At 42.4% G+C, this 21,940-nt stretch overlaps 1 protein-coding gene across 12 annotated transcripts in view; it reads right to left on the bottom strand.

Moving 5' to 3' along the window:
- The window catches only part of Lmo7 (LIM domain only 7), a 204,781-nt gene that overhangs the window by 113,007 nt on the left and 69,834 nt on the right, over positions 1–21,940 (bottom strand). For all 12 annotated transcript variants that reach the window (NM_201529.2, XM_006519176.3, XM_030247869.1 and 9 more), the window contains exon 3: positions 14,179–14,248. In NM_201529.2, the coding sequence (NP_963287.2) occupies positions 14,179–14,248 (70 nt within the window). The remainder of the gene's footprint in view (positions 1–14,178; positions 14,249–21,940) is intronic.

Genomic DNA, 21,940 nt, shown 5'->3' with positions numbered 1-21,940 from the left:
AATAATGAAGCAATTTGCCAGGTGTGGGTGTGCGCTCCTTCATTCCCAGCACTCAGGAGGCAGAGGCAGGTGGATCCCTGAGTTCAGAGCCAGTATGGCCTACAGAGTAAGTTTCAGGACAGCAAGGGCTGGACTTGTGTTTCCAAAAACCAACATAATAGATGGTGATGATGATTATGCGAATTTAACTATTTTAATCAATCTTATTAATATCTTCTAATATTCATTATCTATTTGGAAATGAGTTAGAAACAGAGATATTCATCTTTTAACTCAATGGAGTATCAAGATCTGATACAATAGACATAAAACTGATCTATGGTGGCGATTTGAGAGAAATAAAATTGAAAGAGCATGAAACCTCATGGACACACAGAACCTTCACTAATTACCAATTGTGGTGAAATAAAAGCCTGAGAATGAAGCGGAGCTGAGCATGAGCAGACAGCCCATCATGGTGGCGGCTGGCTGTCTCCCTCTCCATACCTTCCCCAGCATATAAATGTTTATCTCTATCCCTCTGAAGATGGAAGATGAGGAACACAGCTGTCAGAATTACTAGTCATATTGACTTGCAATCAAACAGGCAAGGATGCACAAGTCAAAAAGAATTCACTTTCCACATGTTCTGAGGTAGAACTGAGAACTCAGAGTCATCTCCAAAATCAGCAGAAAACAAAAGATGCCCCAGGAGAGGACAGATCCCTGGATCCTAAGTAACTGTTTCATCTTGCTACTCTATAGACACGTAGACGTCTTAGGCTCTGATGTGTTTTCTGGGTTGGTTGGTCCGTAGGTTGGTTAGGAGGTAGGTTAGTTTTGTTTTGTGTGTTTGATTGCTTGTGAGATTTGCTGAGGAACATATGGAACCCAGAGCCTTAGATATGCTAGGGAAACATTGTTATACATCCAGTTCCGATGTTTTCTGTCCTTAAACACTAGAGTATGCCCATGAATGCATCTGATCATTATAACTGAGGAAATAATGCCTGTGAGCCCCAAACAGGTGAGTGGTTAGCCAGAGGAGTTCCTTAAGAAGGCAGTTGTTTGCAGGAGAGGGGCATTCATTTCCTTTAGCTCATTATATCTGTACTTCTTGAATTGTAGGAGAAAACAAACAAACAAACAAACAAAAGCATCATTGCCTACAGATTTTCACTCTTTCCTGAAAAGTAAAAAAAAAAAAAGAGGTGGGTGGTGGTACAGAGAGTCAGTCCACACCTAAGAGCAGCAAGGTAGCCAGGTCACCTTGACAGCAGGTTCCCAGGTCAAGTTTGCACGGCTTCTGGAAAAGAACAAGCTGAGGCAGGCACAATGAGGCTCCACTAAGTCACACCATCACGAAAGTGATGGATAAGGGTGACATCACACAAGCACACATCAACTCACCTAGAAAACAGCAGTCAGAAAGGACCCGGGCCTGCGCTGTCCCTGGACCAGCCATGACAGGCAAGAGAAGTGAACACACCCAACAGTATCCACTAGCTGGGATCTCTGCCCATTTCCTCCAATGAGGAGTCTGCCTTCTCAACTTCAATGCCACCCTTGGCCCAATTCTGCCCTTAAGAGTTAACACTATTGGACTAGATAGTTTGAAGTTGGCCTCAAACCCTCTATGGAGCCTAAGCAGGCCCTGGCTGAACTCAAGATCCTCCTGCCTCAACTTCCTGAGTCCTGGGATTACAAGGATGAGCCCCATGCCAGCCAAGAGCACAAAGGTAATTCTTTACACCAAGCAGGTTCAGTTCAGCCCCTACTTTCAAACAGATTTGGACACACCAAGAATTTTTCCATGGAGCCCACATATTCAAGCAAATAAGTCCGGCTGCATGTTCTGAAGCACCACTTCTTTCCAAAGGGAAATCACAATTGAAATGGAAAAGGGGCAGAAGGGAGGGGGAGGTGAAGTCCTCAGGCAGAGTCGGTCACATGATCCTTGTAGGAAAAGCCTGGTGCTCACCATCTTGCTTCTTCAGCTAAGTAGTTCTCAACTGGGGATGGTTTTATCTCCTAGGGGTGAGTGGCAATGTCAGACTTGTTTAGTGATCACAAATGATAGAAAAGTGCTTTATCCTCCGGTCAGTCTCAGAGGCTGCAATGCCACTAAAGAAAGTTCCGTGCGGCCGGGCGTGGTAGCGCCACGCCTTTAATCCCAGCATTTGGGAGGCAGAGGCAGGTGGATTTCTGAGTTCAAGGCCAGCCTGGTCTACAAAGTGAGTTCCTGGACAGCCAGGGCTATACAGAGAAACCCTGTCTCAAAAAACCAAAAAAAAAAAAAAAAAAAAAAAACCACAAAGTTCATTGCGCAAGGTAGAGCTCTACATAAAGTATTGTCTGCCCCTGAGGTCAGTGATGCTGAGGGGGAGAAACCTTGATTTACTTACAGACTTACAGTTTACAACTGGATTTATTTATACACCAATACATTGTCAGGTGTTCTACATGGCTGAAGGACTCAGGGTTAACAACTTCCTGGCTGTTTCTCCACATATTGTGTTTCCTGTACGCTAACAATCCGATGGTAAACATTATTCTGCTTCAGCGGCTCTTTTCACCATCAGGATGTCTTGCCTCTGCCTTGGGGTTTTACTTTGTTGTTGAACATTTTTTTATTCCCACATTGTTGGTGTTGAGTTTCGGTACGTTGAACATACCCACACTAAGCGCCACATAGTTATTTGGAAGATATGGACTAACTCCTGGGTTAGTTAGTTAGATTTTTTTTTTTCTATTTTAAACAGTTTTGTAATTAATAGAAAGCAGAGAAGAAATAGGAAGAATGTGATTGTTTATGAAAGAAGACTTGATCAATTAAGGGTCATTGCCCTCAAGCCAGAGTTTGATCCCAAAGACCTACACAGTAGGCAAAAGACAACTAGTAAAAGTTGTGTTTTGAAGTCCATACTCAGACCATGTATGAGCCCGCCCCCCTCACACACACACACACACACACACACACACACGTTAATTAAAGATAAACACATTTAAAACTTAGGTGAGACCAACCTTATCACTAGAACACATAAGAGAACATATTCTCTGACCTTCTAAAGAAAGCAATTGCATGAATGTTTCAGTTGCTTCTCTTGCCACTCTTCCTAGCTCAGAACATACTCCATGGTTTGCTCACAGGCTAGTCTACAAGGGACTTTGTACAAGGGGCTTTGCGTTTAAAAACTAAACAAATGTAATGCATAGCTCCCACAAGCTGAAAAAGTATGGCTAAAAAAGACTTAAGAAGGAGTCATGGAAAGACAGGAAACACTACACCTTCTCAGCTTACATTTTCACCCAGAAGTCCTGTCACTAGTTGACATATTTGGTGCATCTCCCCTACACAAACACCCTTCCCAGAACACACTTCAACCTTCAAACCTCTGCTGAATGAAAGCAAGGCCTTGGGGCACTCCCCTCTACCCAAACAACTACTTTCTCCAAGAAACTCACTCTCAGGATTGCTGATCGCCAGAGGGAGAAAGGCCTGGTCCAGTGAGAAGTTTCTGAACTTCAGATAAGAGATGCCAAACCAAGATTCCTGCTGAGAACAGCACAGGAATGAAGTAAGCTGAGCTGGCGTGTTTATGGTTGAACACTGGCTTACCACAAGAGGCATCTGATAGATCTTCAAAATAAACTATCTTCACCTGGCTTGGCTTGAACGCATCTCTAGGCTTCGCTACTCAGAAAAGCCTTGTGCTGAAAGCTGGCAAAATCCAAACCAAGAGCTCCAGAGGCAGACACCTGACAGTGACCTCTCTGCGTGTCTCTCTGTCTCTGTCTCTCTGTCTGTCTCTGTATGTGTGTGCCTGTCTCTCTATCTCTGGGTGTGTCTGTCTTTTTCTCTGTGTTTCTCTCCGTCTCTCTCTCTGTCTCTCCCCCCCCCCTCACACACACATACACAGAGGCAAATCATCTAACTAAGAAGGCTTTTTGACTGTGTCAACATCAGTTTCCTGGTCTGGACTTTGTATCTGAAATGTCTCACAGAGGAACTTTAGGATACTAGAGAGGCCCTCTTTATACATCCTAGAAACCTACATTTACTTCAAAGTACACAATTATCAACTAAAAACATTTACCTATGTACCTAAGTTTCCTAGGGCTATCACCACAAAATACGAACAAGCAATAGAAATGAACCTATTTATTGTCTTGGTGTTCTGCGGCAGGAGTCCAGCATCAGTTAGGAAACTCTTGCTTCCTGTGAAGTCTCTGCAAGTCTCCTCAGGCCCTTGCGGGATGTTGGAAACTCATCAGTAATCTCTGGGGTTCTTTGGGCTGTGGTGCTCCACCTCAAACCCATCTTCATATGGTATTCTACCTCTATGTATATCTCCTCACAATCACCATTCCTTAGGGACACCTCTCAGATGAGGGGCTCACTCTACGCTGAAATGATCTCATCTGGACCAATCACATCTGTAAAAATCAGATGCCTAAAATACAGATACATTCTGGAGTACTGGGGCTTAGAACCTTTGTATGTCTTTGGGGGCAGGGACAATGCCCCTTCAACCTGTAGGCCTACTCCACCAAAGACTAAATTCTAGAACCTGTTAAATTCTACAATGAAAACATGGTTCACTACTTGTTTAACAAACTCTTTTATCTCCTGTATTCGACAGTCACTGTGTTGGGTCCGGTGAACATCCATCTCAGTACATGAAAAGTCTGGCCTGGATTACTCAATATTCTTGTCCAAATGCCAAACACCCCGGCCTCTTCCCTAAGAAACTCCTTAAGGAGCAGCTCAGTGTCGCTCTGCTGGGTGTTAATCCTGTCGCACACTCGCCTTGGGGTACTTTCTTGCTCATCTGCTAATTAATTGATCTGTGTGGCTCTCCTTCCCTGATATGAAAGTCAGAGTCCATACAACTCTGTCCTCTCTTACAACACTCCATGCTAGAAAAATTCTCAGCCCAACAGGCCCCCCGAGCATCTGTTCAAAGAAAGAACATCCACACACTGAGGATTCACTTATCAAACTCTTGCCCATGCCTTTCATGGTCTCCAGATGGACGCTGGGGCTCTACCGCACATGTTCTGTGATAACCGTTGTGACAAGTCTCAGCTGGCAGATGAAGCACCATGCTGGCTTCAAAGCAATTGGGCTTAGCCCACTCTGTTGCTGATGTCACTCTTGCACACCCATAGCCCAGTGAAAGTGCTCACTGCATTGTGCTTAGCTTAGGAACGCATTCTATTTAGTACAGAGGAAATGCATTCCATCTTGGCCTCTAAAGATAAAATCCAAACTGGAGAGAATTTTTGATGCTTGAAATAGAAATACTTGGAGAGGGTTTGGGGCTTAAAAATAAAATGCATTTGTGCTTGCATCTAATCATACAATCTTAAAACTGAATAAACCCAACAGTAGCCAACAGCAACAAACACCACAATTCAAGCATTCCAGGTTCTTGGGGTGTGTTGGAGATCAAAGGCTAATTTCATTTAAAATGCCTGTAATTGATCCAAGAAATGAAAGTTCAAAATCAAAAAATTAAACTATCTAAGAATAACTCGGGTCCCTGGAAAAGATAGTGTAACTCAATACAATTCATACATTTATTATTGTAGAGGTTGCTTTATAAGTCGTTGTCATATAAAGCATATTTATTTTACTAAACTGATCATTTCCTTCTGGAAAGACTTGAGGGACACATTCCTTTTATGTTATTCTTTGAATAATTGGAAAAATATAAAATTTTATATGTGTGTGTGTAGTGGCTATTCCTGGTTGTCAACTTGACAATATTTGGAATGAACTACAATCCGGAATTGGAAGGCTCACCAGTGACCCTTATCTGGAGGCTTGGAGATCCTTATCTGGATCTTGGTTTGAAGATCTTGAGCCATAGTGGCTATGGATTCCAGAAGATTGAATCTCCGAGTTAAGGAACACACCTTTAATCTGGGCTATGCCTTTCATCTGGGATTAAAGGTGTGGTGGAACACACCTTTAATCTGGGCTACACCTTTTGCTGGAGACAATATAAGGACATTGGAAGAAGGGAGTCTAGCTCTTGCTCTTGTTCCTTTGCCTGCTTGCTGCGTGAGACTGAGTAACTGCTAGATCCTTGGACTTCCATTCACAGCTGCGACTGAATCATTGTTGGGAATTGGGCTGCCAACTGTAAGTCATCAATAAATTCCTTTACTATCTAGAGACTGTCCGTAAGTTCTGTGACTCTAGAGAACCCTGACTAATACAGAAGTTGGTACCAGGAGTGGTTCTAGAGTAACAGAAGTACAAGGATGAATCTTTTAAAATACTGGAATTGGCTTGTTGATCCACCAGCACTTTCAACTATTGAAACCTCTCCAGATTCTCTCCCTCCTGGGAGCTCAGAGAATTTTGAAGACCCATGGTTGAAACTATATTCCGAACTTAAAGAAGCTAATGACCTTGATTTTCTTAATGAATTAGGTGATTCAGTGCACAAAGCTTTCTACAAGATGGGGAAAAAATCGGAAAATGATTTTACTGGCTGGCTGCTCTTAGTATCTGTGGAAAAAATGATGAATGAAAGGAAGGAGTTGTGTGATAAAATCGAAAGGCTCCAGACACAAGTAAACGATCTAAAAGTTGCTAAGTGTGTCCTTGAGGAGAATCTTCTCTCTTGTAGCAATAGAGCTCAAGTTGCAGAAAATCAAACAGAAACTCTCATTGTAAGGTTGGCTGAACTACAGCGAAAATTCAAGTCTCAGCCTCAGAGTGTGTCGACAGTTAAAGTAAGGGCTCTAATTGGCAAAGAATGGGATCCTACAACATGGGACGGGGATGTGTGGGAAGACCATGTTGAAACTGAGAATTTTGAATCTTCAGATTCTCAAGGGTTTGCCCCACCTGAGGAAGTAGTACCCTCAGCCCCACCCCTTGAAATAATGCCTTCCACACATGAGGAAATTAATTTTGCAGAGTCTGATAAACCAGCAATGACTTTCACTACTGATGTTTCTCAAGGCCCACCAATAGTTTCTTCTAGACCTGTAACCAGACTCAAAGCAAAACAGGCTCCTAGAGGGGAGGTAGAAAGTGTAGTCCATGAGGAAATTCGCTACACTACTAAGGAGCTTAATGAGTTTGCTAATTCATTTAAGCAGAAACCTGGTGAATATGTGTGGGAATGGATTTTAAGGGTGTGGGATAAGGGTGGAAGGAACATAAAACTAGAGCAGGCTGAGTTTATTGACATGGGTCCTCTGAGTAGAGATTCTAGGTTTAATACGGAAGCTCGCATAGTTAAAAAAGGTGTCAAAAGTTTGTTTGAATGGTTGGCTGAGGTGTTTATCAAAAGATGGCCTACTGGAAATGACTTGGAGATGCCTGATATTCCGTGGCTTAGTGTTGATGAAGGGATTTTAAGACTTAGGGAAATTGCAATGCTAGAGTGGATATATTGTGTAAAGCATAATTGTCCACAATGGGAAGGTCCAGAAGATATGCCTTTCACCAGCTCTATAAGACGCAAATTGGTGAGAGGGGCACCAGCACATTTGAAGGGTTTTGTTCTTTCCCTTTTCCTTGTGCCAGATCTTAGCATTGGAGATGCTTCTGCTCAATTAGATGAATTAAATTCACTGGGTTTAGTTGGATCCCGAGGTAACAAGGGCCAGGTGGCAGCATTGAATCACCGGAGACAAGGTGATCCTAGTTATTATAATGGACAGCGTAGACAAAAGAATGTTTATAATAACATACCCAGTAATGGTCAGCACAGGAGAGGTGAAATTTATAATGGCATGACTCGCTTGGACCTTTGGTACTGGCTAATCAATCATGGTGTTTCCAGGAATGAAATACATAGGAAGCCTACTGCATATTTGTTTGATCTGTATAAGCAGAAAAATTCTCAAACAAATGAAAGAAAGGCTACATTAGATCGTGGTAAACAGCAATCTCGGCCAGTGAATCAATTTCCAGACTTGAGACAGTTTGCAGATCCGGAACCCCTTGAATGAAGGGGTGGCCAGGTTCCTCTGAGGAAGGATCTTGATAAGACACTCAAAGGTTTTGCTGTTACCCTTTCTCCAGTTCTTCCCCAGAGGGACCTACGGCCTTTTACAAGGGTAACTGTACACTGGGGAAAAGGAAATAATCAGACTTTTCGGGGTCTGCTGGATACTGGTTCTGAGTTGACACTGATCCCAGGGGATCCCAAGAAACATTGTGGCCCTCCAGTTAAAGTAGGGGCTTATGGAGGGCAGGTGATTAATGGAGTTTTGACTGATGTCCGACTCACAGTAGGTCCAGTAGGTCCCCGGACACATCCTGTGGTGATTTCCCCAGTTCCAGAATGTATAATTGGGATAGATATACTCAGAAATTGGCAGAATTCTCATATTGGTTCCCTGAACTGTAAAGTGAGGGCTATTATGGTTGGAAAGGCCAAATGGAAGCCTTTAGAGTTGCCTCTGCCAAAGAAAATAGTGAATCAAAAACAGTATCGTATTCCTGGAGGCATTGCAGAAATTACTGCCACTATCAAGGACTTGAAAGATGCAGGGGTGGTGGTTCCCACCACATCTCCGTTTAACTCTCCTATCTGGCCAGTGCAGAAAACAGATGGATCATGGAGAATGACAGTCGATTATCGAAAACTAAATCAGGTAGTAACTCCAATTGCAGCTGCTGTACCAGATGTAGTTTCGTTACTTGAGCAAATTAACACATCTCCTGGCACCTGGTATGCGGCTATTGATCTGGCAAATGCCTTCTTCTCAGTACCTGTCCATAAGGACCACCAGAAGCAATTTGCTTTCAGTTGGCAAGGCCAACAGTATACCTTCACAGTTTTGCCTCAAGGATATATTAACTCTCCTGCCCTGTGTCATAATTTAGTTAGAAGGGATCTTGATCGTTTGGATCTTCCACAAAATATCACATTGGTGCACTATATTGATGACATTATGCTGATTGGACCAAGTGAGCAGGAAGTAGCAACCACTTTGGACTCATTGGTAACACATATGCGTATCAGAGGATGGGAAATAAATCCAACCAAAATTCAAGGACCATCTACCTCAGTGAAATTCTTAGGAGTCCAGTGGTGTGGGGCATGCAGAGATATTCCTTCTAAGGTGAAAGATAAGTTATTGCACCTGGCCCCTCCTACAACCAAGAAAGAAGCACAACGTTTAGTGGGTCTATTTGGATTCTGGAGACAACACATCCCTCACTTGGGTGTGTTACTTAGGCCTATTTACCAAGTGACTCGGAAAGCTGCTAGCTTTGTGTGGGGCCTGGAACAGGAGAAGGCCCTTCAACAGGTCCAGGCTGCTGTGCAGGCTGCTCTACCACTTGGACCATATGACCCAGCAGATCCGATGGTACTTGAGGTGTCTGTGGCTGATAGAGATGCTGTTTGGAGCCTCTGGCAGGCCCCTGTAGGTGAATCACAGAAAAGGCCTTTGGGATTTTGGAGCAAAGCTCTACCATCATCTGCAGACAACTATTCTCCCTTTGAAAAACAGCTCTTGGCCTGCTATTGGGCCTTAGTGGAAACTGAACGTCTGACAATAGGACACCAAGTCACTATGCGACCTGAACTACCCATCATGAGCTGGGTACTATCAGACCCTGCAAGTCATAAAGTGGGACGTGCACAGCAGCAGTCTATTATCAAATGGAAGTGGTATATACGTGATCGGGCCAGAGCAGGTCCTGAAGGCACAAGCAAGTTACATGAAGAAGTTGCTCAAATGCCTATGGTTTCTATTCCTGTTACAATGCCATCTGCTGCCAAGCATGCACCTATAGCCTCATGGGGTGTTCCCTATGATCAACTGACCGAAGAGGAGAAGACTAGAGCCTGGTTTACTGATGGCTCTGCACGTTATGCAGGCACCACCCAGAAGTGGACAGCTGCAGCATTACAACCCCTTTCTGGGACAACCTTGAAAGACACAGGTGAAGGGAAATCTTCACAGTGGGCAGAACTTCGGGCAGTACACATGGTATTACAGTTTGTTTGCAAGAAGAAATGGCCAGATGTACGATTATACACTGACTCATGGGCTGTAGCCAATGGATTGGCTGGATGGTCAGGGACTTGGAAAGATCACAATTGGAAAATTGGTGAGAAAGACATCTGGGGAAGAAGTATGTGGATAGATCTCTCCAAATGGGCAAAGGATGTGAAGATATTTGTGTCCCATGTAAATGCTCACCAAAAGGTGACTTCAGCTGAGGAGGAGTTCAATAATCAAGTGGATAAGATGACCCGTTCTGTGGACAATCAGCCTCTCTCCCCAGCCATCCCTGTCATTGCTCAATGGGCACATGAACAAAGTGGCCATGGTGGTCGAGATGGAGGTTATGCTTGGGCTCAGCAACATGGGCTTCCACTCACCAAGGCTGACCTGGCTACAGCTGCTGCTGATTGCCAGATCTGCCAACAGCAGAAACCAACACTGAGCCCCAGATATGGCACCATTCCTCGAGGTGACCAGCCAGCAACCTGGTGGCAGGTTGACTACATTGGACCACTTCCTTCGTGGAAAGGACAGCGTTTTGTTCTTACTGGAGTAGATACTTATTCTGGTTATGGATTTGCCTTTCCTGCACGTAATGCCTCTGCTAAAACCACCATTCACGGACTGACAGAATGCCTCATCTATCGTCATGGTATTCCACACAGTATTGCTTCTGACCAAGGAACTCATTTCACAGCCAGAGAAGTACGACAGTGGGCTCACGATCATGGAATTCACTGGTCTTACCACATTCCCCATCATCCTGAAGCAGCTGGGCTGATAGAAAGATGGAATGGCCTTTTGAAGACGCAGTTACAGTGCCAATTAGGTGGTAACAGCTTGGAAGGCTGGGGCAGAGTTCTTCAGAAGGCAGTATATGCTTTGAATCAGCGCTCGATATATGGTACAGTTTCACCCATAGCCAGGATTCATGGGTCCAGGAATCAAGGGGTGGAAAACGGAATAGTTCCACTTACTATCACTCCTAGTGACCCTCTAGGAAAATTTTTGCTTCCTGTCCCCATAACTCTAGGTTCTGCTGGCTTAGAAGTTTTGGCTCCAGAGAGGGGAGTGCTCCTACCAGGAGCTACAACAAACATTTCATTGAACTGGAAGCTCAGACTTCCCCCTGGTCATTTTGGGCTTCTAATGCCCTTAAACCAACAGGCTAAAAAAGGAATAACAGTGTTAGGAGGGGTGATAGATCCAGATTACCATGGGGAAATTGGATTACCTCTTCACAATGGTGGTAAGCAAGATTATGTCTGGAGTGCAGGAGATCCCTTAGGGCGTCTCTTAGTACTACCATGTCCTGTGATTAAAGTCAATGGGAAACTACAACAGCCTAATCCAAGCAGGATGACAAAGGACGCAGACCCATCAGGAATGAAGGTATGGGTCAATCCTCCAGGAAAAGAGCCAAGACCTGCTGAGGTGCTGGCTGAAGGTGAAGGAAATACAGAATGGGTAGTAGAGGAAGGTAGTTATAAATACCAATTAAGGCCACGTAACCAGTTGCAGAAACGAGGATTATAAAGTAATATGAATGCCCATTGTAAATTTACTAATGCGTTTGCGATTGTACGAGGGATAGTTATATCATGTTAGGCGTATTTACAACCTTGTTATTGTTTCATGTGAACATGAGATGTTATTTGTGTCAAGTTGACAAGGGGTGGATTGTAGTGGCTATTCCTGGTTGTCAACTTGACAATATTTGGAATGAACTACAATCCGGAATTGGAAGGCTCACCAGTGACCCTTATCTGGAGGCTTGGAGATCCTTATCTGGATCTTGGTTTGAAGATCTTGAGCCATAGTGGCTATGGATTCCAGAAGATTGAATCTCCGAGTTAAGGAACACACCTTTAATCTGGGCTATGCCTTTCATCTGGGATTAAAGGTGTGGTGGAACACACCTTTAATCTGGGCTACACCTTTTGCTGGAGACAATATAAGGACATTGGAAGAAGGGAGTCTAGCTCTTGCTCTTGTTCCTTTGCCTGCTTGCTGCGTGAGACTGAGTAACTGCTAGATCCTTGGACTTCCATTCACAGCTGCGACTGAATCATTGTTGGGAATTGGGCTGCCAACTGTAAGTCATCAATAAATTCCTTTACTATCTAGAGACTGTCCGTAAGTTCTGTGACTCTAGAGAACCCTGACTAATACAGTGTGAGAGAGAGTAAGTGTGTGTGTGTGTGTATGTATGCATGTGTGTGTGAGATGGGATTTTTACCTAACCAAATTTAAGACAGTACAAATTACGGGTCAGCTTCACATTCATGATAGATCTATCTAGACTAGAGGCAACCTGATTATAGAGAGAAAGCGTCAGTACTGGAATCAGTGGTCCTGAGAACTTTGTATGCATTCCTAATTTTCAAAGAACTCTCAACACTTCACTCCCTTGCTCCCAGACAGATATTTTCCAATAATAAATACTTGGCCAAAGTTAGCCCTGTCAAGGTTTTAGTGAACTTTTGATACCTCCAATAAACCAAGGAACTGCAACATAGCTATCTGTGGTTACCCAGGCCATTAGCCACAGATGTAAATTCATGAAAGACAAAAAAATACATAAATAAATTAAATAGATTATTATAAGAGCATCGAATAACCCATAGATAATTAGTTTGGTTTTACATTCCAGTTATTATATACTTTGAGATCTTTTTAACTGACTTCTGTCAGCAGATTTCTTTTTATTGCTTTTAACTTAATTATGCGGTAGGGGATAGGTGTGCAGAAGTACAAGCATCCTCAGAGTCTAGATGAGGGCATCAGAGCCCTTGGAGCTGGAGGTACAGGTGATTGTGAGCCACCTGTCATGGGCACTGGGACCCTGTGCCCTTAACTGCTAGACCATTTCTCCATCCTACCAGTATTCCAGTATTGATTGACGAGGCTTATTAAATCCTGGAAATTTCTTCATCAATTTTATTTCATTAGAAGTTTTCACAAAGGTATTGGCTCATGTTATCATTAGTGTCCACGGTGTCTTAAACATCTAAATAACCACATGATGAAAGTGTGTAATATTTCTTAATACTTAAAAAAATAAATCTTCAATATAAAGTTAGGCTGAGGGTTAGAATGCTTGCCTAGAAAGTGAAAGGCCCTTGGTTCTATCCCTAGCACCACAGAACATAATCGGAATAGAAATAAAGGCAAGAGGCCCCTGAGAATCCCCCGGGCTTCTTTACACCATGTGACCCTGACACAGAAGGTAGAGACGCCGTACATCAATAGGAAACATGGCACACCATAAGACGGCTGGCGAGCCTTGATTATCCTGCAGACACACTTATGAACCGCATGCTAAGTGAGCCTGATACATGAGCCCGAAGCAGCAGAAACACAACAGCCAGGGAGCTCCTGATACTCTCGGGAGCTGCTGTGGTCAGCAAAAAACATGGCACGCAGAGTTGAGTTGCAGGAAGAACAGAAGCAGCTCCCAAGCAACCTAGGGCAAGAGAGAAGGCGGGAAAGGCTACCCAGACTCTGAAGCATCGAAACCAACAAAGTCAGACAAGTTAAAACAACAGCTTCTGAAACAGAAGGAAGTGTTGAAGGGCACTTAAAAAAATGGTTGTCCGGACAGACAGACACATACACACACACACACACACACACACACACACACACACACTGGAGCTCCCAGTGACTGGACCACCAACCAAAGAGTACACATAGAGGGACCCATGGCTCTAGCTGCATATGTAGCAGAGGATGGCCTTGTTGAGCATCAATGGGAGGAGAGGCCCTTGAGCCTGAGGATATCCAATGCCCCAGTGTAGGAAGACAGTAGTGGGTAGGTGGGTAGGGTAGTTCCCTCATAGAGGCAGGGGGAAGGGGTATGTGATAGGGGCTTTCCAAAGGGGAGACCTGGAAAGGGGAAAACATTTGAAATGTAAATAAGGAAAATATCAAGGAAAAAATAAAGGAATCTAGAAACAACGACAACAAAAAAAAGATGGTTGTTACTCCTTTTAAAGCAATAGTAACTATAGATGGAGAAGCCTTCTTTAGCTACTTTCTTATATTTCAATAGGTGTTTTGAAGTATATAATCCATTATACTGCATGACAATATGAGGGTGATACAACACTGCACCCAAAAATATGTACAGCTGTCACTTCTTGATTAAAAAACTAAAATGAAAAGGGGGAAAACTAGTTTTGAAGGTAACGCATTACTTACCAAACCTGCTATTGGGGTAGACAGTCTATTGATCTTCTTAACGACGCCAGGTTTGAGCTTATTAATCAAGCTGAAAGCAAATAAACAAATAACACAGGCAATTACAAAGATGTCACTGTGGTAAGAGTGTTCTCTGAAACAGTGTCAAAAATCCTGAGGAACACAGCTCTGATCCCAGATGTGTCATACCGAGCTAGAGGCTCGTGAGAAAACAAACAACTAAACAAACAAACAAACAAACAAACAAAGACAGACAAAATAAAGAACGTCTCTGAACAAAAGGGTGGAAGGGTTCTTTGGATCAGCCTTCTTCTGTATCCAAAGCCCACTGCTTTAGAAGTAGTTTCACATGTATTAAACAGAGGCACAATTTGGTTCCATTTCAACATGCAGTAATAAAAAATAAATAAATAAAAAATAAAAAAAAAACCACTTCATCCCAATTCCCTTCACTTGGCCCTAAGAATACTTTTTCCCTATTCATAATTCTCAAAGGGATTTTTCTTGTTTTCTCATCTGGGTCCTTGTTTTGAAAGATGGCCTCTAACCCATACCGTTTCACATACAAAGGGTGCCAAGGAGCTCAACCAAATAATTGACTATTTCTTACTGGTAACTCATTCGTGCCCATGACTGATTGCTTTGTTACCAGAGTGGAATGACTGGGTGGAAGTTAAATGTACCAGAACTCCTTCACATTACCCTGGAATCTAATACTGAGCACTTTTCAGTTAATAGGACACACACTGCAGAGATAGCTAGCTATGTCTCTGTCCACCAAAGCATTAGAAATGTCTCTATCCAACAAAGCAATAGAAAAGAAACTCAACTTTGACAAGCACGCTGATGATATGATTCTGCGATTCTGCTTCTAAATCTCCACCAGTATGCATTCATTCTTTTTATTCACTAATACAATGCCAGACAGCGTAATAATTTAATACTACAATGTTTTCCCATTAATGCAAGCTTGGGTAATTAATCATTAATCGCTGTCACAGAGCAGTATTTTGAAATAGTGAAAAAAAAATTCTATTTAACAATTCATCCCCCAAGCAAGCAATTCTTTACTCTGTGATGAGGTCCAACAGCAAAACAAAGAAGGAAATGCAAATAAAATCATCTGCTTCCCTGGTATCTCCTTTGCAATGGACACTTATTGTGGAAGGGTGGGGGGTGGGGGTGTCCTATGGAATGTCACTCCTCCTACATTCCAGAGATTTCTATATACATCCGAGTATGCTAAGAATAAGAATGAGAATAAAAAAAAAAGACAAAAAGTCTCAACTTAATAGCCTTCAGAATGTTGCTCGACGGGATTCAGAATTACGGAACACTGGCTTATGAAGATTGAGCCTGGCAAACAAAAGTTGCTTTTCTGTTTTCATAGCCTGTTCACATAAAGATCTGTAGACAACTTAGTTGCAGATACAGCCACCCCCTTGGCTTTGGGGCCGGGTGTCTGGGAATGGAGCTCAAGGCCTCAAGTGTGCTAGGGGAGAACTTTACTCTGGAGCTATACTGCAGCCCCAACCCCTCAGCGTTAAGTCAGCCCCTCAGCTGGGACTCTGTGAGTCCTAACTTCTGAAGTGTGCATTGTGAGCCATTTAAGAAGCCTCTTTCCTTCTCTGACCACACCACTTTCCTTCATTCAACAACTGAGGAGCTAGAAAATAATTAAACAGACTAATAACAAATGGCAACTATATATTAATCCCTCGAGTTTCCCCCTCTTGACTGACTGCTTCCATAACACTGGTATTTCTGCATTTCTATGGCTGTCGGCAGTGCCTAGGAGAGCTAATACATGACACATTGCTTGACAACAACACAATTCTGACATAGTCATTCAAACAATCTCTACGGTTAGTTATTCGCCACTCCCTTGACAGTGGTAATTTTTTTTAGTGTAGTGTTTTCCTGAGACTGTAATCTTTCAATGACATAACGTTGAAGCTAATATGAACAGGAGTCACATAGCATCTCGGGAAAGGCTAAGCACCGTTGTCCTTTCAGAGGGAAGGGTCATAAACCCCTGCCTCACCCACTGAGTCACTGGTGACCTGGTCTCTGTTTACACGTTGACACGATTTATCACTTCTGACATATAGTGTCAGTAATTTCAAGAGCATTTTCTATTCAGTTTCTGGAATGAACAATCAAACAGATGACTGTCAGTGAACAAAGGGGCAGGGTAAGTAAACAGCTAAGACAGATACCTTGTGGTAAATTAACCAACTCCTCCCCCATTGGCAGATCTGGCCTGAGGGATGACTTAGAGAGGATATATACACAATGGATTAGCCTCCCCTTCCCACTCCTCAACCTTCTTGTACATGTGCAAACACGGAACTACTCCCAAGGAAAAATCCAGCACTCTGGAGAGCACACACTCACTCTCGAAAACTCTGAGTCACTGGAGGAAAATGCTGTTTTATTTCATCCATCACAAGGCTCACAGTTATAAACACTAGGCTGAGGAGGAAATGAGCATACAGTTGTGACAAATACCGAGCATGTAAATCACTTGGTGAGTTATGAATTATGATTCTCAAGGAAGAACTCTGAGGATATTCTCTTGCAAGGATAAAAAAAAATGTTCTGTGAGATCTAAAAATAATTCCATGAATTTAAGCACACTTAATGGAATACAGGCAGGGCCTCAAGTTAAAGGAAATTCAAGTACCCATGTATGGAAATGCTCTCTTTTACAAACAGAAATGCTTTGCATAGTACGTGGTCTTGAATTTCACATGTGGACTTTCTAAAGGGACACTGACTTCAGGTCACTGGCTCTGAAGCAAGAATCAGATTACAGGATAAACTTCCAGATGCTCCCATGGCCTGTGTTCTTGGCCTGCAACCCTCTGTTCCATCCCTCCAGCCCAGTAGAATTATATCTTTATCCCTCTCAAGCCTTCCCTTCTATGGAGGAACAAACATAATTACTGCTTGCTTAGCACATCAGAGGGTTGTTCTTTTGGGAAGGATTAAAACTAGAACACAAAATAACTTGGGGTACTCTCACGGTTACCTAAGTAATTTTCTCAGCTTCTCCACTGCTATGGTCTGAGTGTTTGTGACTCTCCTAAAACTCCCATAGTTCAAGTAGAGGGCAGGGCCCTATGGGAGGTGGCAAGATCATGACTCTGAACCTCCTGAATGCAACTAGTGCCTTCAGTCAATAGGCCTTGCCCTTCTACTATGGGAAGTTGTGGTGACAAAGTAGCACTTATAAAGGACAAGACGTTAACTTATAAAGGAAGTGGGCCCTTACCAGACACCCAGTCTGCAGCGGCCTTGAGCTTGGACTTCCTAGGCCCCAGCACTGAGAGAAATAACTTCCTGCTATATGCAAGCTACTCATGTTCCGGTACTTGTTACTGTAGCCCAAATGGACTAAGCTCTGTCTCAAGATGCCTACATTTCCTCCTTCATCCCTTGCTATTATCTATCCCTCCCCACTGTCCCCCTCCCCACAAAGGACTGTCCTTAGAATTACACTAGAACATTGGCTTCTTTCACAGATCTTTCTCTCTGTAGATATATCCTGACTTCCCTACTTAGGTGTGACACACAGAAAGCCATCTATAAAACTTAACATGGCTCAGACATGAAAGGTTTTAAGAACTTGAATTGACATTCTACTGTTGGCTAATCTTAAAAAAAAAAGAAAAAAAAAAGTTCTATCAAACTTCATTTTCCCCCTTGATCAGAAAGCTCTTTATCCAAAGTACAAAATTCTGGGATATCTTTTTTACTTCCTGTCTTCAAAGATTAAAAAAAAAAATTAAAGCCATTCATGGAAGAATGTATTGATACATGGAAGGGATTGGTGACCTATGGGTTATCTTATTAGCCATCCACTCAAGAAGCACATTTCTCACGTTAGTTGTTACAGTTTGTACCAATGTTGTTCTAACAGCATAGATGCAAATGTGTATCTTTCACATCACTTTTATGATTAGGTCTACTGTTTTTAATTTTTATGATTATTTTAATTTTTATGATTACTAAGACAAGGTTCCATGTAGCTCACTCAGACTGACCTCGAACTTGCTCTGCACACCCATGGGTGACTTTACTCTTCTGATTCCCTGATTTGTCAGCCCACCTGGATGAAGCAGTGCATGGGACTGAACTCAGACATTCATGCAGAAAAGATGAGCACTCTATTCATTAAGCTATTATCTCCATGCCACATTTTGTTTTAAAACGGCACAGTACCACTCGGGAGGCAGAGGCAGGCGGATTTCTGAGTTCGAGGCCAGCCTGGTCTACAAAGTGAGTTCCAGGACATCCAGGACTACACAGAGAAACCCTGTCTCAGAAAACCCAAAAAAAAAAAAAAAAAAAAAAGAAGGCACAGTAACGATACCTAACTGAAGACTAACTGAAGACACTAATATCTTTTGTTGCTTGCTTGACTGACTGACTGTCACTGATAGAGTATTGCTTTATTTGCTTACTTTTATTCCAGACAGGAATTCTGCTCATTAAACATTTGAATGCTTACTAAAGACAGCCCTGGGCAGGGCTTGGCCACAGAGCAAGCACATAAGTATGAATGATTAGAGCAAAGCCCTGAAATCCATCTGGTGTGTGTGTGTGTGTGTGTGTGTGTGTGTGTGTGTGTGTACACATATTTGGTTCCTGCAACATTTTCAAAATCTGTGTCTTCTTTAAAGAAGTCGATTTGGAAAAAAGAAAAGAAAAAAAGAAAATCACTCTGCTTCAATGCTATAATTTGGGGGGGGGGGTTGTTTATGTTTTTGTTTTTGAGACAGGGTTTCTCTGTGTAGCTCTGGTTGTCCTGGAACTCACTTTGTAGACCAGGCTGGCCTTGAACTCAGAAATCTGCCTGCCTCTGCCTCCCAAGTGCTGGGATTAAAGGCATGCGCCACCCCCCCACCCCCACCCCCCCACCCCCGGCTCATAATTTTTTTTTTTAAGCCAACAAAACCAATTCTGTCTGTTCTCTGTTCCAGGTACAACAAACTGTATTGTTCTCTCCTGAATTGTCAAAGGTGATCTGGAGAGTAAGCCACAAGATACAGTCATCTGACCTAGTTACTTTCAGGAGGTGTCAAGATTATAAGTCAATAGCTTCTTCTACGTTCATATTTTAAAATAAACGCACGTCAAGTAGATAGTTACCATATTCTCATAGGTAAGATAACCAGCATTTGTCATCTAAAATTTAAAAGTATAAAAGCATTTGCTATTAAACTTTATGACTGCATTAGTGTATTCAAGCATAAGTGATTTTTAAAAAGCTATGCTTAACTTTAACATAAGTAAAAATTTAACAACAAATGCTTAGGTGGGTAACCATGTGGAAGAACAGCAAGTCAAAAACCAATGTAGGTGTCATTTCTCCATTATGGCACTTGTACTGAGCCTCGTCAGTAAGCTTGAAACCTGTTAGAGTCCAGGAAACAGCTAAATCATGTAACTTGCATGCAATGTATATGTTTTCAGGGCTCACCATTTGGTATTAGATAACCAATATGGGGGGGGGGGTGCTCTCAGCAGTCCTTAATTGCCTGTAGTCCCTTGCTAGGGTCCAGGCCCTGTGAGCTCTCCCTTTTTCCATATCTATTACGTCATCCTTGTTTTCAGCTGTCTTGTTTAGGCAGGAATGTTGGTGAGACTTCAGGGGTGTAGCTTTCCTGACATTTCTAAGAGATGCAATCTCACAGCAGACTTCCTGTTCCTCTGCTGAGTTATATTTATCTATCTAAGAACAGCTAAGGATATATATATATACAATTAAAGAAAACAGGCCATGAATTTGAAAGAGAACAAGAAGGAATAACTGGGAGTGCATGCAAGGGGAAAAGGAAGAGGGGGAGATGATAAAAAACTTGAAATTAAAGTGTTACAAGGGCATGCTGCAAAGCTTAGGGACCTGACCGTAGAATCTTCCGACTCTGAACAGTCTCGTGAATTACAGGCTAGTGGATTGAACACCAGGGACTTTTCTATACCTTATCAGAACAAATAACATTTAGACGCAGACCCCACAAAGAAAACTCATGGATCACACACCTTTTATTCCTAAGAGACAACACAGAACGAAAGGGGGAAAAAAATCTCTGTAAGAGACAACTGGCAGGCTAAGCTTCATTAAAATTCAAAGTGTTCATTCTCCAAAAGACGTTGACAGGAGAATGAAAAGACAGAATGAGAGAAAAATATGTTCAAGAGGCATATCTGTTGAGTCCAAAAACTAAAATTAATAAAGAATTCTCAAAACTCATCAAGTTTAAACAAAACAAGCCACTGATTGAAAATAGAAACAAAGACCTTAACAGTTTCAGCAAATAAGTTGCACAGAAAATAACTATGAGAAAAAAAAAATTCCACATGATAATGTCAGCAGGGAAATGGAAACTGGAAACAGCATTACTGCTACACACCTACTAACCTCTAAGAAAGGCCCAAATCAGTATCCTGACACCAGCAAATGTTGGCAAGGACATAGAGCAACAGGAATGGCCATTCGTTGCTGGAGGGAGAAGAAAGCAGTGTAACACCTTGGAAGACAGTGTGGCAGATTCTTATGGAACTAAACATAGTGGTACCATATGAGCAGCAGTACCACTCCTCAGTGGTTACCAAATGGGTTGAAAATGTGTGGCCACACAAGCAATTGCATGTGGATGTTTATAGAAGTCTTTTGTTGTTGTTTTGAGTCTCGGTTTCTCTTGTGTATCCCTGAATGCCCTGAAACTCGCTCTGTAGACCAGGCTAACCTTAAAGAGAAGTCTCATTCATAATGACAACAACTTTAAACCATTATGAAATCCTCTCATATTAGGTAAATTGGGCTAAATAAATAAACTGGCCCACTCAAAAAAATGGGATAACATTTGCTCCAAAACCAAAATGAGCTATAAGGCAATGTAAAGATATGGAAGCAAATTAAATTCATATTAGTAACTGAAAGAAACCAGTCTGAAAGGGGTATATATTGTACTATTAGATGGCTCAGGGATTAAGAGCACTGACTAGAGCCGGTCGTGGTGGCACACACCTTTAATCCCAGCACTCCCACACAGGAATTGAACTCAGGACTTCTGGAAGAGTAGTCAGTGGTTTGTTTGTTTGTTTGTTTGTTTGTTTGTTTGTTTGTTTTTACTAAGACAGGGTTTCTCTGTGTAGCCCTGGCTGTCCTGGAACTCACTTTGTAGACCAGGCTGGCCTCAAACTCAGAAATCCACCTGCCTCTGCCTCCCAGGAGCTGGGATTAAAGGCATGCGCCACCACGCCCAGCTAATAAGAACAATTTTTACCAATTTTATGTTTCAGGTATTTGTTCTTAATATTTTCTATCATGAGAAGGCTTTAAAATGTTGCTCTTCCTCTATCCGTAGTCAAACTCCAAAAAAGAATGGTTACTGGGAAAATATTCTCTATGTGATAAATGAATTATTTGTGTTAATAAAATAGCACAAAGTTATTTGATAGGTGTTGCACAGTTGTTTCTCTGAGACTTGTTTAAGTTTCTATCCAAGGGTTCTTTTTCAGCTAGAGAGCTTGATGCTACAACACAGCCATCTTCTTGCTCTTAGGGGCACTAGGGCTGGGATCCAGGGTCTTGGCACTCAAGCTTAAGGTCACGCTTTCCCACTGAGCTGTGCCTCTGAGATAGAGCCATCATTTTAACAATGATTTACATTATTTACTACTTTCAACAAACAGCAGCAAAAGGAGCACGTGGCACTCTAATTCTCACCAATGAAGGTAGAGATGTTAT

This window comes from Mus musculus, chromosome 14 (assembly GCF_000001635.26).
Source record: "Mus musculus strain C57BL/6J chromosome 14, GRCm38.p6 C57BL/6J".
Taxonomy (NCBI): domain Eukaryota; kingdom Metazoa; phylum Chordata; class Mammalia; order Rodentia; family Muridae; genus Mus; species Mus musculus.
The sequence above is the reverse complement of the archived record's forward strand: the minus strand, read 5'-3'. Positions and strand labels throughout refer to the sequence as shown.